We start from the raw sequence: 25,013 nt of genomic DNA, 5'->3' as shown, positions 1-25,013 counted from the left end.
ACAGGTCTTGGACACCATCCAGAGGACAGGTCTTGGACACCATCCAAGAGGACAGGTCCAAGAGGACCTCAGGAGAGCTGGTACGACTCCATGACATTGTGGGAACGGTGCTGGTAAGTGTGGAGCTAGTTCGCAATGAGGACAATAAAGAGGGAGATTGGCAAGAGCCTCAAAGGCATTCATCTCGTTTGTCTACAGTGTCAAAGGCCTCAAGGTTGCATAAATTTTACAATACCCCCATACTCCCAGGAACTCCAATATCAACTGAGATGCTGGACAATAACTTTCCTGGACAATCGTTAGAAGCACATGTATTGAGTGGCCAAAGAAAAACCATGAATGACGTGGTGAGCATTATCATTGAAAATCCTGAAGTGCAGCAGCAGATTCCGTCTCCAGACTCTGATCTAACAAGGCTGGAAGAACTTATCTCAAAGGAGAAGATTCATATATTGTATCATGACATTGAGAATCAACTTGAGAGCCTCATTCGGGGGCAGAACAGCATCTGACTTATCAAATCGGTGGCATTCGACTGTTTAACTGCACAAGGAGAGAAAACCAAGCAGGGAAGCCCTTCTCCCCCAAACTCATCTAATGTTCACTGAGCAGTCAGTGAAGCGACTGCTGCTTCCTTTGATGTTACATCCAGAGCATCAAACCACCGAAGCTCAAGCTCCACTACTTCTCAAGTGACTGTCCTAGATGGTAGTAGCTCTCTGGTGTCTGGCAGATTCACGATGAGAATAAGAAAATGTTCACAAGGGCAATCTGTCACCTAGTAATGGACAATGTATCTGGTGCCTCTAGTGCCACAATGGAGGCAGAACATCATGGAAAAGTGACTCTCCCAGCTGAAATTTGACCAGTTAAAGTGCCCGACAACATCCATAACAGAGAGGCATCTGTCTTAGCCACTGGATTTGAGGAGGCCCAGAGTGATTCCAGTTCTTCTCAGGCTGTGAGGCAAAGGGAGGTTCAGATTCCTCCCAAAGATCACCAAGTTCAGAATAACCTCAAGGTAGGCCTACACCAGAAATGTTCCTGGTTTGAGTTTCATTATGAAGTATTGTTGTAAGTTGTATTAGGTAGTAATAAAGGTAGGCCTATTTGTTATCTTGCTACACAGTATGAACATGTAACAAACTTCATACTTGTCTCATTTTCAATGAACAACCCTTTGAATTGCTGTTGTAAAAGTTATGGGGTTTTAAGAATGTCCTTTGTGATTAATTAACATTTTCTTTCTTTTGCATCAAGCGGGGCAACAAAAATTAAGTCCAGCCCTCCAAGGAAGCACAGGACAAGATTAAGGTTCCCCATGAGGAGGAGCATTGCATAAGTAAGTCTGTCAGCTAATCTATAATGTTATTGCAGTTCTATAGTTGCCATGACACCCTCGTAGCAGCTGAAGTACCTGATCATTTTCTCTTCTCTCTCTTGCACTCCCCATAGTGCCGAAAGCGGGAAATGATTCCATCCACCTCTCAACCCTAGGAGAAGAAACAAAAACCCTCCATCTTTGTCAGGATGTACTCGACCATAAACAAAGGCCTTTGCAACTCCTTCAAAGGTTCATCCATCAAGTAACAATTGTATCAACAAGAATCCCGGGAAACATATTCCAGTTTGTGTTAGCAAAACAATCCTGTAGCTTTAGTATCTGCTTCATCGGATAACTTCCATATTGAGCACGTCACTGGTACTTCCTGTTTGAGTTTTTGCTTGTAAGCAGGAATATGGTCAGATTTGCCAAATGGAGATTTCCCAAACCGAGGGAGAACTTTATATGCATCTCTATGCGTGGACTAAAGGTGATCTAAAGTTTTGTATTAAAATCTGTATTAAAGTCACCAGCCATTAGGAGTGCTACCTCTGGGTGTGCTGCCTCTATCAATAGGTCTGTCACCTCTGACTCATTGAAGTAGTCCTCATCCAAATTGAGGGTAGGGATAGTTGTTGTGCTGTCCAGAAGCTCTTTTCGGTCATAGGAAACGATGGCGGAAACATTATGTACAAAAAAAGTTCAGATGAGTGCAAAAAAATGCACAAAATAGCACAATTGGTCAGGAGCCCATAAAACGTCTGCCATTACAAACATGAATAGGCTATTAGGCTACCGGTAGCAAGGCTATAGTATAGGCTAATGTCCAAGGTGCTCATGGAACACCCTTCAATCGTCAGCCTCAGCTAGTTGCTGCCCAGATTCGAATCTTCCTTCAATGATTCAATCGTCCTTCATGATGATGAGTTACTGTCTGGCAGAGAAGGCGAAAGGAAGTAGGGATGCACTGAAGTGTTAGCCTACTGTAGTAATTGAAATATGGCCACTGACTGTAGGCCTATAACTCTCACATGTATAGGAGTGGATAAATGTGATTTCTTTCTTTCAGCATCTTGAGAGAACGCAAATCAAAGTTAGGGAGAATGAAAAAGTGTTGTCTTTGTCAGCGACATACAAGCAGACATACTGAAATCTTATAATTTTAATGTTGGATCATTTTCACAATTTTTCATTTCCTTGAAACCGGTCAAACTGATATAATTTGGAAATTTTGCAGGGGAAATCTTTCCACTGTTTTAGAGTTAGGCTATTTTAGGCATTTTCACCCCGGTCCAAACCCAACTTCGCTCAGGGAGCAGAAAACTTTAACAATGTCACAATTAGGCTTATTATTGATGCATTCATTCTATCGATTTATTACATGGTTCTAGTAAGCACTATTTTTTGTGTCTTTTAGGGCAACAAGTAACGACAGAAGAGAAGCTACATCAGTGGAGGCTGGTGGGGGGAGCTATAGGAGGAAGGGCTCATTGTAATGGCTGGAATGGAATAAATGCAAGAGTCGAACATGTGGTTTCCATATGTATGATGTGTTTGATACTGTTCCATTTATTCCATTCCAGCCTTTACAATGAGCCTGTCCTCCTATAGCTGCTCCCACCAGCCTCCTCTGAGCTACATGTAGGCTTATCTAATTATAGACAAGTTGGGTAACACATAGCCTACCAGATGTCGGAAATTATATGCAGAAAAATATATAAAATATGGGTGAAAGTATTAGGCCGAGTTGACTGGCAGGGAACGTGACGTGCACGGAAGGCAGTGGACATCAATCAATTCAGGCTACAAGTTGTATGCATGTAAGAAAACTGTGGCAAGACATCAGTAGGTTTATAATTGAACACATTTATGAAGATTTTACACTATTGTGGAGAGATGTACAGTTTGGATTCTTTACATACAATAGAAATAAGCGGAATCATTTTTATGTAATTAATTTCATTATTCTTTTGGCCAAATTTCATATACACAAATGTAAATTTACAAACAGAAAACCACATTTTCGTATCCTACAAAAAGAAATTGAACTGTATTTTAAGACGGTTAAATGCTCTACTAACAAAAAAGCTGTTAGAATTGTAAGTATATGCATGTCCCTTAAGGTCCTTGTGTAATTGTAATGTGATATTGTACCCCTAGCTCGATTGTCCATTGTTTGTAATCTATGTATGCTTGTGTTCCCTCATGTGCTTTATGTATTGATTTGTTGTTAATAAAAAACAAATAAAAAAATAAAAAATTCAGGCTACAAGTATGCCTAATGAAAATTGCTGAATGTCATTACACTTTTCATGTGTTAATAGACGTCTCTTTACATTCATCAAATGGCGTGTGCACAGTGCACTGTTTTAGATGCTGGAATCATTATAGGGTGGATCGAACGTGCGCAGACAGCCTACTTTTCATAGTGATTTGTTTGACAATCAGATAAAAACATCATGCCTGGTTGTGTTCGTGCCACATTAAAAGGTAATACATTTGTACATTATGCTCATTTTAAAAAATCACATAGGAGGCCCTACACCCCTGTCAAAAAATTGTTCCGCCATCCCTGCTGTCCAGCTGTTAAATCAAATTTAAAGCCAATTCTGAAAATGCGATCCAGAAGCTTCATATGGAGGGTGTGACGCAATTGCGGAGCCTCCCGAGGCTTGAAAGGAGGCCAAATGAGCTGCATAGTCAATCCAACATCTGCATTGACCATGCAGCATTTACGGTGATATGGCCTCTGCAGAAGTCAGGGCATTCATGTCTTGCGCTTATAGGAGCAGTGCAGAGCTGTTGAGCAGAGCTGTTGTGAAAGAAGTGAGTTTGTGTTTATACAGGACCTCCCACTCGCACCTACCGCCACACAGTCTTCTCAATGCCGAGCTATACAGAGCTATACGGAGCCCTCCACATTGTTACAAAAGTTGAGAGGCACACAGCAATGTGGTACAGAGTTTGATTTGGCATAAATTGGCATTTATAGATCATCAGATCATTGCACTGGCCTTGCTCTGGCGTGCTGACCCTCGTGGAGTCGTGAAGTGGTTCATCATCACTATCGGCACATTCGGCAGGTCCTCCTCTCTGAACGCCAGTAACCCCGTTGACATCACTGCTGCCTCTAGCACGCGCCACTTTCAGCGGTCCAATCGCAGACAGGAGAACTGCCTCTGTCTTGACAACTTTTTCCCCATCACTTCCGGGCTGATAACAAGGGCCATACATGCCCGTAGATTTCCACTAAAATCTCTTAGTTTGATGTATGTATACATTGGCACCATTGCTTTGATGTTTGGGCGTGACATGATGACAAAAGCCAGCAAATGATTTTGGTTTATTGACGAAATTATTCCAAGAGCCACGAGAATAGCGGGCGAGAAAGAGGTGAGATTGCATTGTTTGTGCTCTCGATTCTTGCAGATGTGCGGCAATGTTAGCTGGCTAACGTTAGCTGGCTAGTAATACTCTTTCGTAGCTTGCTACCTATCTTTCGACAGATCAAATGTTAGTCTTTGTAATTGAAATGAGACCAATGCCAGTTGGCTTTGGTCGAAACGTCATTTTGGTATTAGTTAGCTTGTGTGTCTCTAATCCACAGCACACCTGTAATGCCGGGCTTGATGATGGTGATGCTAACGTCGATAGCATTTGATAGGCGCTGTCTTGCGTCCCTCCACCTGTCTGGCAGTGTTAAAGTAAGCTGCTATGTAGCTAGCTAGCATAGACGGTGGTTGTGACAAAAGGGATTCTTCGTGGTATTTTGAGTGTATTGATCTACCCATTTATGTCACGTTCGATTGCATTTTATTAGGGTTGTTTGTTAAATAACGTAGGCTATATGTTTTTCTTTGTTTTATCTAACTAGCTAACATACCGGTAGCATAATAGAAATCTATAGTCTGACTGTGTGACCCAGTTTAGGATGGTCAGGTACCTTGATTTGAATAACCTATGCCAGTATGCCAGCAACTGATGCTATGGCACCACATGAGCCATAGTTCACATATAGGTAACTGTTGTGCAAACTGTTTATGATGACGCTGGTGGACAGTGTTGGATTTCTCCAGATTATCTGTGCTTTTTTGTTTTTAATTAACAACAGACATTATCTCTCTCTCAAAGACTCTAGGAATGTTGTCTTTACTTTCTGGTCAAATGAAGGTAGACAGTTTACAGAGCAGAGCATGCCTTCTGGGTGATTAAGAGTTCTGTTTTTGAGAGCAGAACCAGACTTGACCTAGGCTTTCCCTAACCATAACGAAAAACAATGACTCATTTGTTTACATTTACAGGAGTAGGCCTAACTAGATATGTCTGTGCTGTTAGGCCTGAATTTCAGTTTGCATCTTATTAAGCCATATGGTCTGCCAGCCATTATTACTGTGTCATGACTCATGTACATGGAGACACAGAGTAGCCTAAAACTTGACTGGTTGGTCTTCTGAGGTGTGTCCTTCGGCAGTTAGCGGGCAATTCCACAGTAATAGAGTGACACCGAGACTCTGATTTTTTTTTTTTCACTTTAAAAGGTACAGTGCATTCGGAAAGTATTCAGACCACTTTTTCAACATTTTATGTTACAGCCTTATTCTAAAATTGATTATATTGATGAGGGGGGAAAAACAATCTACACACAATACCCCATAATGATAAAGCACATTTTTTGGGAAAATGTATTAAAAATATCTGAAATAAACATTTACATAAGTATTCAGATCCTTTACTCTGTACTTTGTTGAAGCACCTTTGGCAGCGATTACAGCCCAGAGTCTTGGGTATGACGCTACAAGCTTGGCACACCTGTATTTGTGGTGTTTCTCTCATTCTTCTCTGCAGATCCTCCCAAGATCAATCAGGTTGAATGGGGAGTGTCGCGGCACAGCTATTTTTAGGGCTTTCCCGAGATATTCAATCGGGTTTATGTCCAGGCTCTAGCCGGGCCACTCAAGGACATTTTCCTGAAGCCACTCCTGCATTGTCTTGGCTGTGTGCTTAGGGTCAATGTCCTGTTGGAAGATGAACCTTTGCTCCAGTCTGAGGTCCTGAGTGCTCTGGAGCCACTGAAAAACATCCCCAAAGCACGATGCTGCCACCACCATGCTTCACCGCAGGGATGGTGTGAGGTTTCCTCCAGACGTGAAGCTTGGCATTCAGGCCAAAGAGTTGAATCTGGGTTTCAGACCAGAGAATCTCGTTTCTCATGGTCTGAGAGTCTTTAGGTGGCTTTTGGCAAACTCCAAGCTGGCTGTCATGTGCCTTTTACTGAGGAGTGGCTTCCGTCTGGCCACTCTACCATAAAGGCCTGATTGGTGGAGTGCTGCAGATATGGTTGTTCTTCTGGAAGGTTCTCCAATCTCCACAGAGGAACTCACTCAGAGTGACCATTTTGTTCTTGCTCACCTCCCTGACCAAGGCCCTTCTCCCCCGGTTGCTCAGTTTGGCCGGGCAGCCAGCTTTAGGAAGAGTCTTGGTGGTTCCAAACTTCTTCAATTTAAGAATAATGGAGGCCACTGTGTTCTTGGGGACATTCAGTGCTGCATATTGTTTTTGACCATCCTTCCCCAAATCTGTGTCTAGACACAATCGTGTCTCGGAGCACTACGGACAATTCCTTAGATCTCATGGCTTGGCTTTTGCTCTGACTAGCACGGTCAACTGTGGGATCTGATAGACAGGCGTGTGCCTTTCCAATTCATGTCCAATCAAGAGAATTTACAACAGATGGACTCTCAACAAAATTGTAGAAACATCTCAAGGATGATCATTGGAAACAGGATGCACCTGAGCTCAATTTAGATTCTCATAGCAAAGGGTCTGAATACTTATATAATAAGGGATTTCTGTTTTTATTTTTTATATTAAAAACCTGTTTTTGCTTTGTCATTATGGGGTACTGTGTGTAGATTGATGTGGAAAAAGTTAACTTAATCCATTTTAGATTAAGTCTGTGATGTAACACAATCTGGAAAAAGTCAAGGGGGCTGAATACTTTCCAAATGCACTGTATGTCAAGTAAAAACCAATGATTGTTCATTTCCAAAAAATGTAACAAAAAACACATTTACTTCAATAAGGTGCAGATGCAAGGTTTGGTAACAGAATGGCGGTTTGTGCTCTTTGTGCCGTGATTCTGTTATCAAACTTTGCATCTGCACTGGTCTTCTGTGGAAATTGTTAAGTTGTCCATGTGCAGAGTTGTAGTGTTTGTTGAACTTTGCAGTCATCGGTTTTTGCTTGACATACATTTTTAAAGTGAGAAATCTGAGTCAGTGTCACACCATTACCACGTAATTGCCCTAACCTCTAGCCTCTCTACTATAGAGGCTGGACCTGTATATCTGCTCTCGGGTGACAAAGCCTTGAATTTCTGGTGAATGAATCAACAGAAATTTGACGAAGAGCTGTGGTACCTTGCATAAGTAGCTTGAATATCTTATAGTTTTCTGACTTGGTGATGTGTGCATCAACATCATAGGCTGCTGGTTTAAGAGTCAAGAATGCACGATCATTGACCGTGGTACAGACAGATTTCTCTTCTGGAAGGTCATGGGTTAGTTTAGCCTCAGCCTAGCTTCCCACACAACATGTACGAATACCTACTTATTAAGGGAAGTGTGTGTAACAGGGTTATTCTACTTCTCTACATGCACAACTAGGCCTATAGTCTCCCTTGAGGTTAATGACTTTTTAGGGAACAAAATCTCTTGGGAGGAAATCTAGCTCAAGTATAGTAGCAATGCTCTCAATGTGTTATGGAACCCAATCCTAGTTTTGAAGCATGAACACTAAGAAGGCAAAGGGCTCGACAATTGCAGAAAGAGACACTAAGATGTGATCAAAACAACCACAGATGGTTGAATCACAGCCGTATGGATATAATCAGTTATCTCTTCAATTAAGCATTTGTGATGGTAGTAATTAGAGGTTGACCGATTTAATCGGAATGGCCGATTTCAAGTTTTCATAACGGTATTTTTGGGCGCCGATTTGCAGATTTAAAATATATATATTTTATACCTTTATTTAACTAGGCAAGTCAGTTAAGAACACGTTCTTATTTTCAATGATGGCCTAGGAACGGTGGGTTAACTGCCTCGTTCAGGGGCAGAACTACAGATTTTCACCTTGTCGGCTCGGGGGATCCATTCTTGCAACCTTACAGTTATGTAGTCCAATGCAATAACGACCTGCCTCTCTCTCGTTGCACTCCACAAGGAGTGGTCTTATAAAACACAATCAAACAATCACTAGTTAACTACACATGGTTGATGATATTACTAGATATTATCTAGCGTGTCCTGCGTTGCATATAATCTGACTGAGCATACAAGTATCTAAGTATCTGACTGAGCGGTGGTAGGCAGAAGCAGGCACGTAAACATTCATTCAAACAGCACTTGCGTGCGTTTTGCCAGCAGCTCTTCGTTGTGCGTCAAGCATTGCGCTGTTTATGACTTCAAGCCTATCAACTCCCGAGAGCCTTCTAGTAGTTGTCCCCCTTGCTCTGCATGGGTAACGCTGCTTCGAGGGTGACTGTTGTCGTTGTGTTGTTGGTTCGAGCCCAGGGAGGAGCGAGGAGAGAGACGGAAACTATACTGTTACACTGGCAATACTAAAGTGCCAATAGTCAAAGGTTAATGAAATACAAATGGTATAGAGGGAAATAGTCCTATAATTCCTATAATAACTACAACCTAAAACTTCTTAGCTGGGAATATTGAAGACTCATGTTAAAAGGAACCACCAGCTTTTATATGTTCTCATGTTCTGAGCAAGGAATTTAAATGTTAGCTTTCTTACATGGCACATATTGCACTTTTTACTTCTCCAACACTTTGTTTTTGCATTATTTAAACCAAATTGAACATGTTTCATTATTTATTTGAGGCTAAATTGATTTTGTTGATGTATTATATTAAGTTAAAACAAGTGTTCATTCAGTATTGTTGTAATTGTCATTATTACAAATAAAATAAATTGGCCGATTTTAATCGGTATCTGCTTTTTGGTCCTCCAACAATCGGTATCGGCGTTGAACAATCATAATCGGTCGACCTCTAGTAGTAATACCGTAAAGATAAGTACGAGATTCTACCAACCATAAACAATAGCATAGCCCCATGCACTGTAGTCTTATCTAGCAATAGTAGCCTAATAGTATTAATAGAAAATGTTATTATTACAAAGAAGGTTGGTAGCACAGGTTGCCAATCTGTTTAATACCAAATAGAAATGGTTTCCCCAAATGCTGATTCAATATTTAAATACTGGACTGGACTGACATGTTGTAGCCTATTGGGGAATGGGGAAATTCACGCTGTTAATATTTGAAGAAGTGTCATTCTGATGTTAGGCCCAGGGTACAGTAGGCAATATTTTCAGCTAAGGTTTAGAGAGGTGTGGATGGACATTGGTCGGCCTAAAGTTTTGTTTGTTTGTTATTCCACTCCAATAGACCACTTATTTGTTTCCCAGCAGTGGCTGAATATCCTTTGTAAACAGTTTGTTATTTCAACCACAGTGATGCTTTGTGTAACGGAGACCCACCAAGCCCAACCCAACCCCAGGTCCTATTTGTTAGGGAACATCGTAGTAAAACATTTTGCAACAGAAAACAAACATTTGTATTTCTTATTGGACAGGTTTAAATCGTCCCACCCTGTTTCTTCCATTTGGTACCAAATGAATGACCCACCCACCCCTGGCTTTTGTGTCCTTGTGCCAGAGAGAGCAAGAGAGGAAGTGAACAGGAATAGTGCTGCTGACCAAGGAAGAGGCTGAGGAGAGAATAGGGATGTGCCTCCTCCCCAGACATTGATTTATCACATTTTCCTGCCAGTCTACACCCTGTCCCTGCAGCTGGCTTGTGCAGATAGTATACAGACCCAAACACAGGATGGTGCAAGATACACAACCCAACAATACAGTTTGGTAGAGCTTTGTCTGCATGCCATATTGTTGATTGGTTGTTGTGTTGTAGGTTCACCGTTGATTAGGTGTTATCTGATACCTGCTTGCATAGCATGACTGCCAGTATTGGTACATTACTAATGTTTTGTTTGAGTCTCATTTAAAAACAAAACAACATTTGATCTGTCTATCCCTCCCGCTCCAACGCCTGTCTTCATCTCTGACCTGTGTTGTCTGTTCTCTCCCTACAGGTAACCTGACTCTTCTACCGAGCAGCGTCTGTTAGTCCAAGCAGATCCACCAAAGGGACCACCAGTGCATGACAAGGAACACAACCAGTCTCCAAAAGAAGTATCTGGGTGTGTCCCTCACCCTTCCTGCCCTGCCCACCTCAACTGACTCCACCCCCTGACCCTTGAACCCTGACCTGCAAGATGAAACTGAAAGAGGACATGAACCCGCTGCTGCTGCAAGTGTTCCGCTCAGTGGTCTGGGTCTGCTCTTTCATTACCTTCCTGCCATGGTACTTCCTCTCGGGTGCCGGCACCAACCTAGACCGGGCACGGCGGGTCAAGGCGCGGTCGGTGAGTGGGCGTCCAGCGGGCCCTTACCGGGCGACCAACCGGGCAGGCGGTATCCATCAGAAGCTGGTGTGGTCCTTGCACCTGGGGGTGGACACCCTGGACAAGGTGATGGTGCACGGGGTGACCAGGTTCCCAGAGAGGGACTGCCTGGGCACCAGAGAGGTGTTGAACGAGGAGGACGAGCTCCAACCCAACGGGAAGGTCTTCAAGAAGGTGAGGAAGAGGGAGAAAAGTGGATTTGAATAGCTTTCTGGATGTAATGTGTGATATGTTGTGTTTTATGTTGTGCATGAGAAAGCCTCCTCACTACTGTTGCAGTAATACTAGGAGGACATTAGGTGGCACTGTCTGACCACTTTTGAACGCTGCAGAGGTTGTGTATGACTCTGGTTTTTATAGTTAATTCTGGGATAATAGTGCTGTCGGTGTGTGACTGTTTAGTAGCGCACTACTAGTATGTGTTATTTGTGAAGGTTATCCTAGGGGAGTATCAGTGGATGTCGTACGAGGAGACCTACCAGGCAGCAGTGTGTTTTGGCAGTGGTCTGGCTGCGCTGGGCCAGAGGCCTCAGTGTAACATCGCCATTTTCTGTGAGACCAGGGCTGAGTGGATGATAGCAGCACAGGCCTGCTTCATATACAACTTCCCATGTGAGTGGTTATGTGACAGACCGTAACACACATTATAGCAGCACAGAAACACACTCACACACCCTCTTTTGTAGGATGAATTTCTAACCCAGTGTGTTATTCTACCAGTGGTGACGTTGTACTCTACTCTGGGCGGAGCGGCCATCGCCCACGGTCTCAATGAAACAGAGATCACCCACATCATCACCAGCAAAGACCTGCTACACAGCCGTCTCACGGTAGGCTCTGCTCGTCTTGTCCTGATTACTTCCTGCGATGCCATATGAGACAGTACAAACTCCAGCCAGATATTGAAATATGCCCACATTTGAAATGGTGTTACCCCATGTCCTGTTATGGAGAACTAGATGGTTTATATTGAAAATATGCCCACATGTTATGAATACGTTCACCCATAAATATGCATTGGAACTAGGGCTGTTAAAGTTAACGTGAGATGTTTATCGGCTGAATGTTTTGGGATGCTGTTAATTGCGTCTCCATTTCTTCATCGCATGGATCCTTTAAAGCGTACGTGTTTCTTCTTGGACCTTTTTAAGAGCTGAAGATTGTGTGCCTCTAGCCACAATCATGTAGAAGTTACGCCAAATATTACCGGACCAATGTTTTTTCTTCGGATTCGTGCGTGTGTCGTGGGCGGTTTGAAACTACTCGTGAGCCTCTCTTTTTTTTGTTTGTTTTGTTTAGCTAGCTAGTCATATGCTACCTAGCTAGCTAGCTAGCTAGCTAGCAACCTGATAACTTGTCCCCTGACTAGGCTATGCACACATTTGGCACAGAACTGAAAAAAGACTAGGCACAGAACTGAAAAAAGACTAGGATACTCAAAGAGATGCTTAAAATGTAGGCTGCATATATATGCAAGAGTGGTGTGTGTGAAGTTATCTGAACAGTACAGATGGTTACAGTAATTTCATAAGTGTTGGAGAAGTTTAACATTTCTTTGTATCCATAGAGCCAGTTCTTTTCTTTCCTATAGTCACACATATTTACAATGCCTGACATGTTAACAGTACTTAAAGCTGTGTGTGTGTGTTTATCCAACTGCAATGTAGTCGATCTCAAACACGGATTTGACTTACTCAGTCAATAGCTACTTACTCTCTCCTCCTCCCCTCTCCTCCCAGGCGATCCTGTTAGAGGTGCCTCGGCTGCAGCACATTATCGTGGTGGACAGTAAGCCAACCAGCTGGCCTGGCTTTCCCCGCGGCATCATGGTCCACAACTTGGTCGCCGTGCAGGAGTTGGGCTCTCGACCCGACAACAGTAAGGCGGGAGGGTGGGGGTGGGTAGGTTGTATGTTGGGGTCTATGTGATGTGTGACACGGTATAGTACTTCTGCCCTGTGTTCTTAGTGACTCTGTACCCATATGGTGATATGTACCCTCTCTGTCATAGCCTATCAGATTGTATTAGCCCTGTGCGTGCTCTTTTGACAGAAAGATATCCGTACTCTGATGCTCCCGCATTGTGCAATGTTCTGACCCGAAGGTCTTGGTTGGTGTGACCTCTAACCTCCCTGCTGCTCCCCTCTCCCTCTATGTGGCTGTGCGTAGTGGCGGTGGCACGCCGGCAGCCCCTGCCCTCTGACATCGCTGTCATCATGTACACCAGCGGCTCCACCGGCATCCCCAAGGGTGTGATGATCTCCCATAGCAACATCATCGCGGGCATCACGGGCATGGCAGAGCGCATCCCAGACCTGGAGTACGTACAGAGCACTAGGGTGTCTTCTAGATTCTCTCTCCTTTTTTTCCCTCGCTCTCAATGCCTCTTTCCCCTCATGTGCCCTGATCACTGTCTCTCTTTTTCTCTTTTCATTATTCTCTCTTTGCCACCTTTTCCCCAATAGTATGTCAACCTCTCTCTCTCTTTCTCCTCTCGTCTCTCACCTCCTCAGCATCTCCTTCCCTCTGTAGTATGTTGTGTGTCTGTATGTTTGGCTGTTGAATAAAATGGTTTTGTTTCCATTCGTGCAGTGAGACAGACACCTACATTGGGTACCTACCGCTGGCTCATGTTCTGGAGCTCAGTGCAGAGATGGTGTGTATCTCTCACGGCTGCCGCATCGGATACTCCTCCCCACAGACGCTAGCAGACCAGGTACACACACACGCCAAGCACACACAAGCCAATAAATAATCCCATGCATGCCAAGCATCACCACCAGATCTCTTCTAAGCTCTCTTCCTGTTCTCTGCCCTCTCACTGATCCACTCTCTCCGCTCTCCATCCCAGTCGACAAAGATTAAGAAGGGCAGTAAAGGAGACACCAGTGTTCTGAAGCCTACACTCATGGCTGCTGTACCTGTAAGCACCCAATCTGACCTCTTTTACATGTCCTTGTCTCCAAAGCTACCATCAAATATAAAATGGTTACTATTCTGTTAAATTAAACACCAGTGCAAATTCTATGACCTGAGTAAGATACACAGAACGTTTTGGCATGGCCCCTTTAATTGAAGTGGTATTGTTCCTCTTTCCTTCTCTGTCCCTCTGTCTCCCTCCTATAGGAAATCATGGATCGCATCTATAAGAATGTGATGACCAAGGTGGAGGAGATGAGCAGTGTGCAGAGAACCCTGTTTGTGTTGGCCTACAACTATAAGATGGAACAGATGACCAAGGGCTACAGGACCCCGCTCTGTGACAGGTAACACACACCTGTTGCACAACAAACAAATGAATCACACACACACACACACACACACACACACACACACACACACACACACACACACACACACACACACACACACACACACACACACACACACACACACACACACACACTGAGTAATGATTGATAGACTATAATTCCACTTTTTCCCCTTTCACTTGCTCAGTGGTGCGCACAACAAACAAACCAATACTCTCGATGTAGCTTGGGGCGTTGCTTTGGGGGGGGGTTCTTGCATTAAAAAGAAACATACGGTTCACACAGATTTTTACTGTGTGGTGAATGACTTGGTGTTATAGTTACAGTGCCATCAGAAAGTACCCCTTGACTTATTTCAATTTTTTTTAAATTTTGTATGAATTTGTAAAAAACAATCCAAAGAACATAATTCCACTTTGACATTATGGGGTATTGTGCGTGTAGAGGCCTGTGACAAAAAAAATCTCAATGGAATTCATGTTTAATTCAGGCTGTAACACAACAAAATGTGGAAAAAGTCTGGGGTGTGAATATTTTCTGAAGGCTCTGTATCCTCTGCCTCACTGTCATATCCTCTTTCCAGACTTATTTTTTTTCTCTCTCCCCCCACCGCTCTCTCTCTCCAGTCTGGTGTTTAGGAAGGTGCGCTCGTTGTTAGGAGGTCACATGCGGGTGCTGTTGTCGGGCGGCGCGCCCCTTTCTGCCGCCACACAGCGCTTCATGAACATCTGCCTCTGCTGTCCCGTGGGCCAGGGCTACGGCCTCACTGAGACCTGCGGAGCTGGCACCATCAGCGAGAGTAAGAGGGAGGGTTAGAGGGAAGGTAGATGAAGGAGGTCTAATAAGAAGGGAGGGAGGATGAAGGAGAGGGTAGGATGTAGACTCCCGCTGCCTGGGAGAGCGGGATGGGGCGTGATAGAGCGAAAGCCAAGTGATTGTACACACACTAGTGTGCTATGCTATGTTCTTACACTTATTTTTTCACTCTGTGTCAGTGTGGGACTACAGCACAGGCCGGGTCGGAGCTCCTCTGGTCTGCTCTGAGATCACCCTCAAGGACTGGGAAGAGGGTGAGTACATGGCATTGGGACTGTAGAATGGGTGATAGTAGGGGAGGGCTGGGAAGAGTACAGGTGAGACTGGAGGGTGGATTTCGGTGGGTTGAGCCGGGAGGTTGGAGGTTAGTGGGGTTGGGGGCTTGGGTGAATTGGAAGGGGTGGCGCTGAAAATAGCCTTCATCTTCTTCTCCTTCTCTTCCCCAGGCGGTTACTACAGCACAGATAAGCCCAACCCAAGAGGTGAGATTGTGATCGGCGGGCCCAATGTGACCATGGGTTACTACAAGAACGAGGTGAAGAACCGCGAGGACTTCTTTGTGGACAGCAACGGCCAGCGCTGGTTCTGTACGGGAGACATTGGGGAGCTCCATCCTGACGGCTGCCTCAAGATCATCGGTGACGAACCAGGCGACCAAGAGAACATTCTAGACTAGAGACCCCTAGCTTAGGCGCAGAACATGTTCTCATCAGTAGTGGAAGGGGGATTTTGGTGTGTGGGTGTGTGTCTAACAGTGTGCTCCTCTTGTGTAGACCGTAAGAAGGACCTGGTGAAGCTCCAGGCTGGGGAGTATGTGTCTCTGGGGAAGGTGGAGGCCATGCTGAAGAACTGTCCTTTCGTAGACAACATCTGTGCTTACGCAAACAGGTAATCATTGCACATATGACTTTATATGCTTCCCGTGTGACTAGACTCTATATATACACTCCCATACCTATTTATATGGATGGTGAAACTGACACTTTTAATTTGGCGCTATACCTCAGCATTTTGGATTTGAGAGCAAATGTCTCACAGTACAGAATGTCACCTTATATTTGAGGGTATTTTCATAAATATCAGTATTACTGTTTAGAAATGAAAGCACTATTTGAAGGTGTTAAGACAAATGCACTTATAAGTAGTCAAACGTTGACTATTTATTTCCACAGTCATTGCAGGCAATAACTACATCAAGCTTGTGACTCTGCATACTTGTTGGGTGCATTTTCAGTTTGTTTGGGTTGTTTCTGATTATTTTTGTGCCCAATAGAAATGAATGGTAAATAATGTATTGAGACATTTTGGAGTCACTTTTATTGTAAATAAGAATAGAATGTTTCTCAACACTTCTACATTAGTGTGGATGCTACCATGATTACGGATAATCGTCATTGAATTGTGAATAAAAAGTGACTCCAAAATGACGCTACATTATTTAGCATTGGGCGTGACATAATCTGAAACGCAAACAAAACAAACTGCAAATGCATCCCATAAATGTGTTGCGTGCTAGGAATTTGGGACCAAATACTAAACTTTTGACTACTTTAATAAACTACAAGTGAATTTGTCCAAATACTTGAATCCTTCAAATGGGGAGACTAGATACATAGTGCATTTATGTCCAAACAGAAAACAGATGGGCGTGAAAACACCCTAAAATATAAGCTGACATTCTGTACTGTTGCCTCATATGGAACACTTGATCTCAAATCCAAAATGCTGGAGTACAGAACCAAATTAAAAGTTTTAGCGTCACTGTCCATATATATACTGTACATAGGGGATTTATTAGGATCCCCATTAGCTGCTGCCAAAGCATCACATGAAACATGACATAATACATAGGACAAAACATTATCAGTCAAGGACTGAAATAGTTCCATGTAAAACGTGTCACACAGCCTGCATGTCACTACATACAGGATTCAGAAAGTATTCAGAACCTTTCCTTTTTCCCAAGTTTCTTTACTTTACAGCCTTATTCTATAACGGATTCAATTGTTTTTTCCCCTCAATCTACACGCAAAAACTGGTTTAGAAATCTTTGAAAATGTATTAAAAAGAAATAACTGAAATATAACATTTAGATAAGTATTCATACCCTTTAGTCAGTACTTTGTTGAAGCACCTTTGGCAGCGATTAAGGTCTCGAGTCTTCTTGGGTATGACGCTACAAGCTTGGCACACTTGTATTTGGGGAGTTTCTCCCATTCTTCTCTGCAGATCCTCTCAAGCTCTGTCAGGTTGGCTGGGGAGCATTGCAGCACAGCTATTTTCAGGTTTCTCTATAGATATTAGATCGGCTTCAAGTCCGGGCTCTGGCTGGGCCCCTCAGGGACATTTAGACTTGTCCCAAAGCCACTCCTGTATTGTCTTGGCTGTGTGCTTAAGGTTGGGTTAGAAGGTGTTGGAAGGTGAACCTTGGCCCCAGTCTGAGGTCCTGAGCACTCTGGATCTGTTTTTCTTTAAGGATCTCTCTGTACTTTGCTCTGTTCATCTTTCTTTTGATCCTGACTAGTCTCCTGGTCCCTGCTGCTGAAAAACATCTCCACAGCATGATGCTACCACCACCATGCTTAAAAAATATATTTGTATTTTTTACTTCATTGTAGGGATGGTGCCAGGTTTCCTCCAGACGTGACGCTTGACATTCAGGCCAAAGAGTTCAATCTTGGTTTCATCAGACCAGAGAATCTTTTTTCTCATGGTCTGAGAGTCCTTTAGGTGCGAAGCGGGCTGTCATGTGCCTTTTACTGAGGAGTGGCTTCCGTTGGGCCACTCTAACATTAAGGCCTGATTGGTAGAGTGCTGCAGAGATGGTTATCCTTCTGGAAGGTTCTCCTATCTCCACAGAGGAACTCTGGAGCTCTGTCAGTGACCAGGGGTTCTTGGGCATCCCCCTGACCAAGGCCCTTCTCCCCAGATTGCTCAGTTTGGCCGGGCGGCCAGCTCTAGGTAGAGTCTTGGTGGTTCCAAACTTCCATTTAAGAATGATGGGGACCTTCAATGCTGCAGACATTTTTTGGTACCCATCCCCAGATCTGTGCCTCGACACCATCCTGTCTCAGCTCTACGGACAATTTCTTGCTTTGACATGCACTGTCAAATGTGGGACTTATATAGACAGAAGTGTACCTTTCCAAATCATGTCTAATCAATAAAATTTACCACAGGTGAACTCTAATCAAATCAAATCAAATTGTATTTGTCACATACACATGGTTAGCAGATGTTAATGCGAGTGTAGCGAAATGCTTGTGCTTCTAGTTCCGACAATGCAGTGATAACCAACAAGTAATCTAACTAACAATTCCAAAACTACTGTCTTATACACAGTGTAAGGGGATAAAGAATATGTACATAAGGATATATGAATGAGTGATGGTACAGAGCAGCATACAGTAGATGGTATCGAGTACAGTATATACATATGAGATGAGTATGTAGACAAAGTAAACAAAGTGGCATAGTTAAAGTGGCTAGTGATACATGTATTACATAAGGATGCAGTCGATGATGTAGATAGAGTACAGTATATACGTATGCATATGAGATGAATAATGTAGGGTAAGTAACATTATATAAGGTAGCATTGTTTAAATTGGCTAGTGATATATTTACATAATTTCCCATCAATTCCCATTATTAGTGGCTGGAGTTGGGTCAGTGTCAATGATAGTGTGTTGGCAGCAGCCACTCAATGTTAGTGGTGGCTGTTTAACAGTCTGATGGCCTTGAGATAGAAGCTGTTTTTCAGTCTCTCGGTCCCAGCTTTGATGCACCTGTACTGACCTCGCCTTCTGGATGATAGTGGGGTGAACAGGCAGTGGCTCGGGTGGTTGATGTCCTTGATGATCTTTATGGCCTTCCTGTAACATCGGGTGGTGTAGGTGTCCTGGAGGGCAGGTAGTTTGCCCCCGGTGATGCGTTGTGCAGACCTCACTACCCTCTGGAGAGCCTTACGGTTGAGGGCGGAGCAGTTGCCGTACCAGGCGGTGATACAGCCCGACAGGATGCTCTCGATTGTGCATCTGTAAAAGTTTGTGAGTGCTTTTGGTGACAAGCCAAATTTCTTCAGCCTCCTGAGGTTGAAGAGGCGCTGCTGCGCCTTCTTCACGACGCTGTCAGTGTGAGTGGACCAATTCAGTTTGTCTGTGATGTGTATGCCGAGGAACTTAAAACTTGCAACCCTCTCCACTACTGTTGGGGGGTGTTCCCTCTGCTGTTTCCTGAAGTCCACAATCATCTCCTTAGTTTTGTTGACGTTGAGTGTGAGGTTATTTTCCTGACACCACACTCCGAGGGCCCTCACCTCCTCCCTGTAGGCCGTCTCGTCGTTGTTGGTAATCAAGCCTACCACTGTTGTGTCGTCCGCAAACTTGGTGATTGAGTTGGAGGCGTGCGTGGCCACGCAGTCGTGGGTGAACAGGGAGTACAGGAGAGGGCTCAGAACGCACCCTTGTGGGGCCCCCATGTTGAGGATCAGCGGGGAGGAGATGTTGTTGCCTACCCTCACCACCTGCGGGCGGCCCGTCAGGAAGTCCAGTACCCAGTTGCACAGGACGGGGTCGAGACCCAGGGTCTCGAGCTTGATGACGAGCTTGGAGGGTACTATGGTGTTGAATGCCGAGCTGTAGTCGATGAACAGCATTCTCACATAGGTATTCCTCTTGTCCAGGTGGGTTAGGGCAGTGTGCAGTGTGGTTGAGATTGCATCGTCTGTGGACCTATTTGGGCGGTAAGCAAATTGGAGTGGGTCTAGGGTGTCAGGTAGGGTGGAGGTGATATGGTCCTTGACTTGTCTCTCAAAGCACTTCATGATGACGGAAGTGAGTGCTACGGGGTGGTAGTCGTTTAGCTCAGTTACCTTAGCTTTCTTGGGAACAGGAACAATGGTGGCCGTCTTGAAGCATGTGGGAACAGCAGACTGGTATAGGGATTGATTGAATATGTCCGTAAACACACCGGCCAGCTGGTCTGCGCATGCTCTGAGGGCGCGGCTGGGGATGCTGTCTGGGCCTGCAGCCTTGCGAGGGTTAACACGTTTAAATGTCTTACTCACCTCAGCTGCAGTGAAGGAGAGACCACATGTTTTCGTTGCAGGCCGTGTCAGTGGCACTGTACAGGACAGCGGAGTCAATCACCACCTTCCGGAGACACCTGAAACCCCACCTCTTTAAGGAATACCTAGGATAGGATAAAGTAATCCTTCTCACCCCCCCCCTTAAAATATTTAGATGCACTATTGTAAAGTGGCTGTTCCACTGGATGTCATAAGGTGAATGCACCAATTTGTAAGTCGCTCTGGATAAGAGCGTCTGCTAAATGACTTAAATGTAAATGTAAATGTATTGTCCTCAAAGCGGGCAAAAAAGTTATTTAGTCTGCCTGGGAGCAAGACATCCTGGTCCGTGACTGGGCTGGATTTCATCTTGTAGTCCGTGATTGACTGTAGACCCTGCCACATGCCTCTTGTGTCTGAGCCATTGAATTGAGATTCCACTTTGTCTCTGTACTGACGCTTAGCTTGTTTAATAGCCTTACGGAGGGAATAGCTGCACTGTTTGTATTCAGTCATGTTGCCAGACACCTTGCCCTGATTAAAAGTCGCTCTGGATAAGAGCGTCTGCTAAATGACTTAAATGTAAATGTAAATGTAAAAGCAGTGGTTCGCGCTTTCAGTTTCACGCGAATGCTGCCATCAATCCACGGTTTCTGGTTAGGGAATGTTTTTATCGTTGCTATGGGAACGACATCTTCGACGCACGTTCTAATGAACTCGCACACCGAATCAGCGTATTCGTCAATATTCCCATCTGACGCAATACGAAACATGTCCCAGTCCACGTGATGGAAGCAGTCTTGGAGTGTAGAGTCAGCTTGGTCTGACCAGCGTTGGACAGACCTCAGCGTGGGAGCCTCTTGTTTTAATTTCTGCCTGTAGGCAGGGATCAGCAAAATGGAGTCGTGGTCAGCTTTCCCGAAAGGGGGGCGGGCAGGGCCTTATATGCGTCGCGGAAGTTAGAGTAACAATGATCCAAGGTTTTACCACCCCTGGTTGCGCAATCGATATGCTGATAAAATTTAGGGAGTCTTGTTTTCAGATTAGCTTTGTTAAAATCGCCAGCTACAATGAATGCAGCCTCTGGATAAATGGTTTCCAGTTTGCAAAGAGTTAAATAAAGTTTGTTCAGAGCCATCGATGTGTCTGCTTGGGGGGGGGGGTATAGACGGCTGTGATTATAATCAAAGAGAATTCTCTTGGAAGATAATGCGGTCTACATTTGATTGTGAGGAATTCTAAATCAGGTGAACAGAAGGATTTGAGTTCCTGTATGTTTCTTTCATCACACCATGTCTCATTTGTCATGAGGCATACGCCCCCGCCACTCTTCTTACCAGAAAGATGTTTGTTTCTGTCGGCGCGATGCGTGGAGAAACCCGTTGGCTGCACCGCATCGGATAGCGTCTTCCCAGTAAGCCATGTTTCCGTGAAGCAGAGAACGTTGCAGTCTCTGATGTCCCTCTGGAATGCTACCCTTGCCCGGATTTCATCAACCTTGTTGTCAAGAGACTGGACATTGGCAAGAAGAATGCTGGGGAGTGGTGCGCGATGTGCCCTTGTCCGGAGTCTGACCAGAAGACCGCTACGTTTCCCTCTTTTTCGGAGTCGTTTTTTTGGGTCGCTGCATGCGATCCATTCCGTTGTCCTGTTTGTAAGGCAGAACACAGGATCCGCGTCGCGGAAAACATATTCTTGGTCGTACTGATGGTGAGTTGACGCTGATCTTATATTCAGTTGTTCTTCTCGACTGTATGTAATGAAACCTAAGATGACCTGGGGTACTAATGTAAGAAATAACACGTAAAAAAACAAAAAACTGCATAGTTTCCTAGGAACGCGAAGCGAGGCGGCCATCTCTGTCGGCGCCGGAAGTACAGACGTTGTAGAAACATCAAGGATGGTCAATGGTAACAGGAATAAAATGTATTTAATCAATTTTAGAATAAGGATGTAATGTAACAATGTGGGAAAAGTGACACACTATCTACGTCTAATACATAGTACAATACCATATATATAGTACAATACCATATATATATATATATAATGGCTCTCTTCACAGTCCCCTTTGTGCTGTAATGTGTTCTTTTATCTATTTTTTTTAGTGGTTTTATTGTTAGCTAGCTTTTAGTTTGAGATATTTAGCACCAGCCTATTGCTAGTTACCCTTTCTAAAACTGACTGGAGCTCTATGTTAAGTGCCTGAGTTATTTATTTTACTACTGCTACCGACGTGTATACTATTGAGACATCATCGTACAGACGCACAGGCTTTATTCAACAACAGTGGAATTTCATTTGTAAAAACAAAAATCAATAATAGTCCTAGCTGGCTGCCCTGCGGTACACCACAGTCAAATGAATTTGCATGAGTGTGGCTTACATTAACGAATACCCTCTGTTCTAATAGATAAGTAACTCAATCCATAATAAGGCAGAAGATGCAAATTCATTACACCTATGTTTTTTTCAGCAATAGGTTATGATTGATCAATGACATCAAAAGCTGCACTGAAGTCTAACAAAACAGCTCCCACAATCTTCTTACTATTCATTTCTTTCATCCAATCAGTCATTTGTGTCAGTGCTGACCTTGTTGAGTGCCCTTCCCTATAAGCATGCTGAAAGTCTTCATTTGTTTTCTGTAAAATAACATTCTATTTGATCAAACACACATTTTTCCAAAGTTTACTAAGCACATGTAACAGGCTGTTTGAACCATTTAAATGGAGCTCTGCTATTCTTGAGTAGGGGTGACTTTTGCCTCCTTCCTTGTCTGGGCGCGCACTCTGTTTTCTAGTCTTTAATTGAAGATGTGGCAAACAGGAGTCACAATGTATTCCGCTACCAACCTCAGCAACTTACCACCCAGGATGTTGGTACCAGGGGATTTGTCCTTATTCATAAATAGCAAGAATTGTTTCACCTCTTCCACACTCACTTTTTGGAACTCAAAACTACAGTGCTAGTCTTTCATTATTTGGTCCATTATGCATGAATATGAAGGCTCAGCATTTGTTGTTTGCCTGTCAAATGAAGTTTGCTAATGTGGTTAGCAATATCAAAGGGTTTTATGAGCAAGCCATCTGCCTCAATGAAGGATGGACCTGAGTTTGCTTTTTTGCCTAGAATTTAATTTAAAGTACTCCGGAGCTTTTTACAATTATTCTTTTATATAATTTGTCTTTGTTCCATAGTATAGTTTATTTTTGTTTAGTTACGTGATTTCTCAATTTACTGTGTTTGCCAGTCTGCTGTGTTAAGACTTATTTGCTATTCCCTTATTATCTGTCTCTTTGTCAACTCTTTCCATCTCTATTTCTGTCTCCATCCATGTTCTCTCTCTCCATCCTATATCCTGGGGGTTCCCAACCTTTCCCCCCTCATGGACCCCTATTTCTGTCTCCATCTCCTGTCTGTGCCATCCATGTTCTCTCTCTCTCTCCGTCCTATATCCTGGGGGTTCCCAACCTTTCCCCCCTCATGGACCCCTACTTCAACGAGATGTGTTAAATGCACCACCAGGTTCCTGTAATTCAACGTAGTTTAACATATCTATTGTTGGGTGTGCTATTACATGGTAATAATCTAAGAATTCAAGTCTTGCCCATATTTGATGTTATTTCCCTAACAAATATATTGTAATTCCCATTCAAAGTGAACCCCCCCCTCAAATCAATGAGGCCCTGTTATTCCCCCAGGACACTTTGGCGACCCCTAGGTTGGGAACCACTACTCTATCCTATTCTGACTAATATTTCTCTCAATCTCTACCTTTATTAACTCATAGTATTCTTATTAATCTAATAATATAAAATGGAAATACAGATCTACTGTATTTGCTTAATAAAACTAATGCTACTTCCCTCCTCTCTTAGTGACCAGTCATATGTGATTGGCTTTGTGGTGCCCAATCAAAAGCAGCTGACAGTGCTGGCGGAGCAGAGAGGGTTACGGGGCAGCTGGGAGGAGATCTGTAACAACCCTGACATGGAAAGAGACGTCCTCCGCATCATCACCGATGCCGCCCTGTCAGGTAGGATGGAGGGAGGGAGGAAAGTAAGCGTTAGTTAGGGAAGACTGGGGAGGGAGGGAAGAGGAAATGGATAAAGGGGAGACTGATAGAGAGAGGAAAGGGGTTTCTGGTTGTATCAAGAGTATTGTTTGTCCTCCTAACCCTCACCCATCTTCATGGTCATGACGTATCTAAAGTCCAGTGTTGTTTCCCACAGCCAAACTTGAGCGCTTTGAGATCCCTAAGAAGATCCGTCTTAGTGCAGAGCCCTGGACCCCAGAGACTGGCCTGGTTACGGACGCATTCAAACTCAAACGTAAGGAGCTCAAATCACATTACCAGGATGACATCGAAAGGATGTACGGTGGCAAGTAACACACACACACACACATACTCTCTAAGACACACACAGGTAAAGACATATGCAAGGAATCTAAAAAACACTACCACGATGCCATGGAGACTGGAGAGGATGTACGGCGGCAAGTTAAACACACAGAGGGAGAGAGGAGGAACGACCCATTGTACTTCCTCAACCTCTTCCCTTCCGACAAGTTACAATCAAACGGAAAATAACTGTCAGTCAATCCAGACCCCCAACAAAGACGGAAAGGCCAAGCCAGTTGGAGTGACATCCGTTGCTTCTCTTCTTCAAAGGTTTTTCTGGGTCTGTGTGTTGCTATGATGATGATTGCATCGTTGACATGACCCATCGAAGACACAGGAAATGACAAGTTTGTACAAAAGACTGCTTCGGGCACTATGTCCACTCCCCCCCCCCCCCCCCTGGCATGTGTGTAGTCCAGACACCCGATGGGAGACTGGTTTGTTGTTGTGTTACTGTGGCCTGAGTCGTGTTTGGAAGAAAACTGACAAGCGGAATGACTACCTAAACTTGTCCAATAAGAAACACTTGTTTTCCATTCCAACATGTTTTGTTACAGTAAACACCAATGAATATGACCCTGAAAAAG

The 25,013-nt window shown here is 44.0% G+C and overlaps 1 protein-coding gene across 1 annotated transcript; it reads left to right on the top strand.

Annotated features, from left to right (window-relative positions):
- Positions 1-4,519: 4,519 nt before the first annotated feature.
- On the top strand, positions 4,520-24,806 carry LOC124040952 (fatty acid CoA ligase Acsl3-like). Its single transcript, XM_046358077.1, has 15 exons — positions 4,520-4,717; positions 10,495-11,040; positions 11,301-11,478; positions 11,587-11,696; positions 12,606-12,744; positions 13,035-13,185; positions 13,458-13,581; positions 13,717-13,788; positions 13,992-14,131; positions 14,764-14,936; positions 15,133-15,207; positions 15,400-15,591; positions 15,727-15,841; positions 23,903-24,060; positions 24,257-24,806. The coding sequence occupies exons 2-15, from the start codon at positions 10,678-10,680 to the stop codon at positions 24,412-24,414; spliced, it is 2,148 nt and encodes a 715-aa protein (XP_046214033.1). The 5' UTR covers positions 4,520-4,717; positions 10,495-10,677; the 3' UTR covers positions 24,415-24,806.
- The last annotated feature ends 207 nt before the right edge of the window (positions 24,807-25,013 follow it).

This window comes from Oncorhynchus gorbuscha, linkage group LG08 (genome assembly GCF_021184085.1).
Source record: "Oncorhynchus gorbuscha isolate QuinsamMale2020 ecotype Even-year linkage group LG08, OgorEven_v1.0, whole genome shotgun sequence".
Classification (NCBI taxonomy): domain Eukaryota; kingdom Metazoa; phylum Chordata; class Actinopteri; order Salmoniformes; family Salmonidae; genus Oncorhynchus; species Oncorhynchus gorbuscha.
Note: the sequence above shows the minus strand (reverse complement) of the source record. Positions and strands in the feature narration are given on the sequence as shown.